This window comes from Amblyraja radiata, chromosome 6 (genome assembly GCF_010909765.2).
Source record: "Amblyraja radiata isolate CabotCenter1 chromosome 6, sAmbRad1.1.pri, whole genome shotgun sequence".
Taxonomy (NCBI): Eukaryota; Metazoa; Chordata; class Chondrichthyes; order Rajiformes; family Rajidae; genus Amblyraja; species Amblyraja radiata.
Genome location: NC_045961.1, coordinates 99914229 through 99919735, shown reverse-complemented (window position 1 = coordinate 99919735; position 5507 = coordinate 99914229). Strand labels below are relative to the sequence as shown.

Below are 5507 nucleotides of genomic sequence, written 5' to 3'. Positions count from 1 at the left end.
AAAGGCTCTCAATGCGAAACGTCACCTTTCCATGTTCTCCAGAGATGCTGCCTGACCCGCTGAGTTACTCCAGCACTCTGTGAAACGTCACCTATCCATGTTCTCCAGAGATGCTGCCTGACCCGCTGAGTTACTCCAGCACTCTGTGAAACGTCACCTATCCATGTTCTCCAGAGATGTTGGCCGACCAGCTGAGTTACTCCAGCACTTTGTGCCCTTTTTTGATTATGTTATTGGGATTTAGGTCATATGCAGAGGTGAGATAGTCATGGCTTCTACACCACTTTGAGTGGGCAGATGGCATATTGTATTGCAGTCAAAATTCATTGTTTCCACAATTGAATGAACAGCAATGAAGAGTCTAATGTTAATGCCCATGGCTCACGTTTTCCAGGGTAGTTCAGCTATTAATAATTTCAGCTTGACGGTGTAGCACATTGAAACATTAATTTAGTTTAGTTTAGCTTAAGATACAGCGTGGAAACAGGACCTTCGGCCCACCGAGTCCGCGCCGACCAGCGATCCCCGCACATTAACGCTATCCTACGCACACGAGGGACAATTGACATTTATATCTCGCCAATTAACCTACCAACCCGCGCGTCTTTGGAGTGTGGGAGGAAACTGAAGATCTCGGAGGAAACCCACGCATGTCATGGGGAGAATGTACAAGATCCGCAGTCGGGACTGAAGACGGGTCTCTGGTGCTTGTAAGGCAGCGACTCTACTACTGTGCCACCCGTGCAGCCCAATTAATCTGAGTATCTTTGTATTTTCAAAATCTTACTGCTATTCGTGAAATAACTAATTTTATGAACTATTCTTATGGAAAAAAAAACCCTGGGAGCCATTCTACTGTTAGTCTAATTCTCCGATAGTAATAGCCCTGTCCCACGGTAGGAGTTCATTCCCGAGTTTGCCCTGATTCGAACTCGGAGATTTACGGTAATGGCCACTCGTCGGTACTCAGGGCTCTCGTGGACATTTTTCATCATGTTGAAAAATCTTCACGAGTCTTCCCGAGCTTACCTGCCATTAGCGAGTCTTCCCGAGTACCTGCTGTTAGCACAAGGAGACGTCCCCGAGCTCCGACGTACCCGCTAAGTTTATTCTCCGTGCTTACCACGAGTTTGATTTTTTTTAAACTCGGGAGAGCTCTTGGAATGAACTCGTACCGTGGGACAGGGCTTTAAGGGTTTTCCTATTGCACTGCTTTTTTGTTTTGAATGGAAGATCATTTAAAGCATTGATTATGATGTTGGAGGAATTGGAAAAGGGAACCCACTAAACAAATCAGCCCCGGGGTTCTTTTTGTGACCGTGTGCGTTTTCTCTGGGTGCTCCGGTTTCCTGCAAAGGTTTGTTGGTTAATTGGCTTCTGTAAATTTGTATTAACCTATGGGTGGTTACTGGTCGGCGTGGACTCGGTGGGCCGAAGGACCTGTTTCCACACTGTATGTCTAAACTAAACTGTTTAGTTTTGGAAGGATCTACAAAATCTGGAATAACTCAGCAGGTCAGACAGCACCTCTGGCGAAAAGGAATGGGTGGCGTTTCATAGAAACATAGAAACATAGAAAATAGGTGCAGGAGTAGGCCATTCGGCCCTTCGAGCCTGCACCGCCATTCAATATGATCATGGCTGATCATCCAACTCGGTATCCCATATCTGCCTTCTCTCCATACCCCCTGATCCCTTTAGTCACAAGGGCCACATCTAACTCCCTCTTAAATATAGCCAATGAACTGGCCTCAACTACCTTCTGCGGCAGAGAATTCCAGAGATTCACCACTCTCTGTGTAAAAAATGTTTTTCTCATCTCAGTCCTAAAAGACTTCCCCTTTATCCTTAAACTGTGACCCCTTGTTCTGGACTTCCCCAACATCGGGAACAATCTTCCTGCATCTAGCCTGTCCAACCCCTTAAGAATTTTGTACGTTTCAGTAAGATCCCCCCTCAATCTTCTAAATTCTAATGAGTACGAGCCGAGTCTATCCAGTTTCGAGTTGAGACCCTTCTTCAGAATGATGTTTTTTTTTGTTTTTTTTTGTTTATTTTATTAGAAGTTAATACAGTACAAAACAATACAGTGGCGCCTAATTTTAGGTGCCAACTATGTCATACCGTAATCCATTCTATGTGCAACCTCTAGTTTTATGTTATGAGAAGGAAGTAAGCAAGACAAGAAAAAGAAAACAATCGAAAGGGGAAAAAGTGGAAAAATAGATGGTAGAGAGTAGAAAAATGATGTTAAACTGGCGTTTGGGTGAATATTGAATTTAAATTTGTTTTTTTTGCCGTTTGCGTTTCAGGAATTTGTCTCCCATTCGTCGCGAGCAAACGTTCTCTGGACCTGCCGAGCCATGAATAGAAGTGGGCTGGCGAACAGCACGCTGGAGATGCTGACCAATTCTATGCTGCACCACACCTTGCCCACCATCTACCTGGCCATCTTCCTCATCAGCACCCCCCTCAACGCCCTCTCCCTCTGGCTCCTCTGCTGCCGCATGTGGCCCAAGACGCCCACCATGATCTTCTCCATCAACCTGGCCGTCACCGACCTGCTCTACAGCCTGACCCTGCCCTTCCAGATGGCCTACCACTGGAACTGGAACAACTGGCAGGTCGGCGAGCCCCTCTGCCGGCTGGTGACCGTCCTCTTCTACGGCAACATGCACTGCTCCATCCTGACCGTCACGCTGATCAGCGTGGAGCGCTACCTGGGCATCGTCCACCCGCTGCGCACATCCCACCTCCGCACCATCAGAGCGGCATCCGTCCTCTGTGTCGCCACCTGGTTCTTTGTCCTCACCGTCCACGCGCCCCTCATCTACTCCGAGCTGACCTACAAGGTCACGGTCCTGAACATCACCACCTGCTTTGACGTCATGAGGCGCGACATGTTCCCCACCATCAATCATTTCTACCTGTACTACTCAATTCAAATCGTTCTCTTCTTCCTGCTCCCGTTCATCATCATGGTGGTGTGCTACTCCAAGATCATCAGGGCCTTGTTGAAGACCTCGGCGAAGGAGATGAGGGAGTCGAGGAAGCAGATTGTCTACCTGACAGCTGTGGTGCTGTTGGTTTTCACCATCTGCTACCTGCCCACCCAGATCATCATGATCATCCATTTTGTGCTCTCCAGACAGGGCAGGCCGATCTATGTCATCTACAAGTTCTCCCTCACTCTGAGCAGCCTCAACGGCTGCTTCGACCCACTGCTGTACTACTTTGCCTCGAAGGAGTTCCGGAGGAAGACGCAGAAACTGTGCCCGTGCATTCCTGTCGATGAAGGCGACAAGACTTTGAGTAACACTATGCAAGCTCTGGCTCCCAAGGGCAGTCGGTAGCAAGGTCGAAGGGAGGTGAGGTCTCCCTACTTGTTGCACCACACCTTGCCCACCATCTTCGTCAACAGAGCCCCCTCCCAATGCCCTCTCCCTCTGGCTGCTCCACTGCCCAATGTGGCCCAAGACCCTCACCATGATCCAACGACCACAGGCAGTCGGTACCATGGCCAAAGGGAGGTGAGGTCTCCCTACTTGAGTTAATGGAGAAACGTTCTCTGGTGCCTTTGACCTTCAGACCAGTGACGATGGACAAGGAGGTCCTCACTGTCCCGGTTCCAAATAGAAAGTGAGTGGACGCCAGGCACACAGTCGGTCAGGTTACGGTTTAGTTTATTGTCACGTGTACCGAGGTACAGTGAAAAGCTTTGTTTGTGTGCTATCCAGTCAGCGGAAAGACTATACACAATTCCTTCGTCGATTGTAAGCGATAGTGCGCAAAGACCAGTTCGTTGGTCATACATTTCATGGTCTTTAGACCTTCATTCGGTGATATTCCCATTTTCTGTATCTTCCATCGTGTCCTCTGGGGGTTTTCGAAGGATAACCGTAGACGCAGAAGATAAGAAGGCGAGCACATGGAGGGCGGCGGGGAGACGCGCAAGCGCAGAACCAGCGCCCGGGCGATGGAGAGCTTGGAGGGACCCAATCAGAACAAAGACCCTGTCACTAACGGAGGGGGGGGTGGAAAGCTCGGAAGCCTCGAAGGATAAATACTGGGTTCAGAGACTGGGCATCCTGTAGTCATAGAAAGATACATCGTGGAATCAGGCCCTTCAGCCCAAATTGCCCAAACCCACCCACATATCACCACCCTATCTACCAGCAGCTCCACCTGCAAGGAACCATGCACCTGCACTCCTAGATCCCTCTGCTCTACAACACTCCCCAGAGCCCCTTCCATTCACTGTGTAGTTCCTGCCCATGTTAGACTTCACAAAATGCAACACCTTGAATTTCTTTGGATTGAATTGAATTGAATAAATTCTATTGGCCAAGTGTGTATACATACAAGGAATTTGCCTTGGTGCTTTGTTCGTAAGTAACAACACGATATACTGTAGACAATTAAAAATAAAACATTATAATTAAACGTGAAGAATGAAATAAAATACCAGAGCAAAAGGAGGCTACAGACTTTTGGTTATTGAGTAGAGCTACTGCTCATGGGGAAAAAGCTGTTTTTATGTCTGGCTGTGGCAGCTTTGACAGTCCGGAGTCGCCTTCCAGAGGGAAGTGATTCAAAGAGTTTGTGGCCAGGGTGAGAGGGGTCAGAGATGATCTTGCCCGCTCGCTTCCAGGCCCTTGCAGTGTACAGTTCATCAATGGAGGGAAGGTTGCAGCCAATAACCTTCTCTGCTGATCGGACGATTCGCTGCAGCCTGCAGGTGTTGTGCTTGGTGGCTGAGCCAAACCAGACCATGATAGAGAAGGTGAGGACAGACGCTACGATGGCCGTGTAGAATTGGACCGTCATTCCCTCAACCATTCCTCAGCCCATCTGGCCAATCGATCGTGATTAACCTCATTTTCTTCAGTCGGATGAAGGGTCTCGACCTGAAACGTCACCCATTCCTTCTCTCCCGCCTGTCCCGCTGAGCTACTCCAGCATTTTGTGTCTATCTTCGCTTCAGAGATGGCATTGATTGTGAAGTATTGAGGGATTTCCCTTGGAATGTGAATGTTGCCCCATGAATTTTAAATTCCAGTTAATAGCACCTACGGAAAGGACGAATCTGGTAGGGATTGTGCTTGGAAAAAAATACTTTCTACATTGATAAAACTCAGGCTTATTTATATGTAATTTTATGAGCAATGTATTGCATGTGCAGTAATTAACTGAAATGTGTAGAGAATAAAGTGTATAGAATTATATCATGTAAATAATAATCCCCTATGTTAATAAACTGATCTTGAAACCCCTACAAACATTGGCCTTGCTTCATGTATTGCTCTGACCTCTACAGAAGGCTCTCATCATTAAACATTAATCTGAAATAGAGCACCAGCTAATGAAAAGGTCCTGAGATTGTGGAGAGATATAATCAGAAGATAGAAACATAGAAACATAGAAAATAGGTGTAGGCCCTTCGAGCCATTCAATATGGTCATGGCTGATCATCCAGAATCAGTACCCCGTTCCTGCTTTCTTCCCAT

General features: G+C 47.5%; 1 protein-coding gene across 1 annotated transcript; it reads left to right on the top strand.

Moving 5' to 3' along the window:
• The first annotated feature begins 2320 nt into the window (after positions 1 to 2320).
• On the top strand, positions 2321 to 4007 carry LOC116974024 (P2Y purinoceptor 8-like). The gene has a single exon (XM_033022134.1). It carries the CDS (start codon positions 2364 to 2366, stop codon positions 3351 to 3353), a length of 990 nt encoding a protein of 329 aa, XP_032878025.1. The 5' UTR covers positions 2321 to 2363; the 3' UTR covers positions 3354 to 4007.
• Positions 4008 to 5507: the final 1500 nt, after the last annotated feature.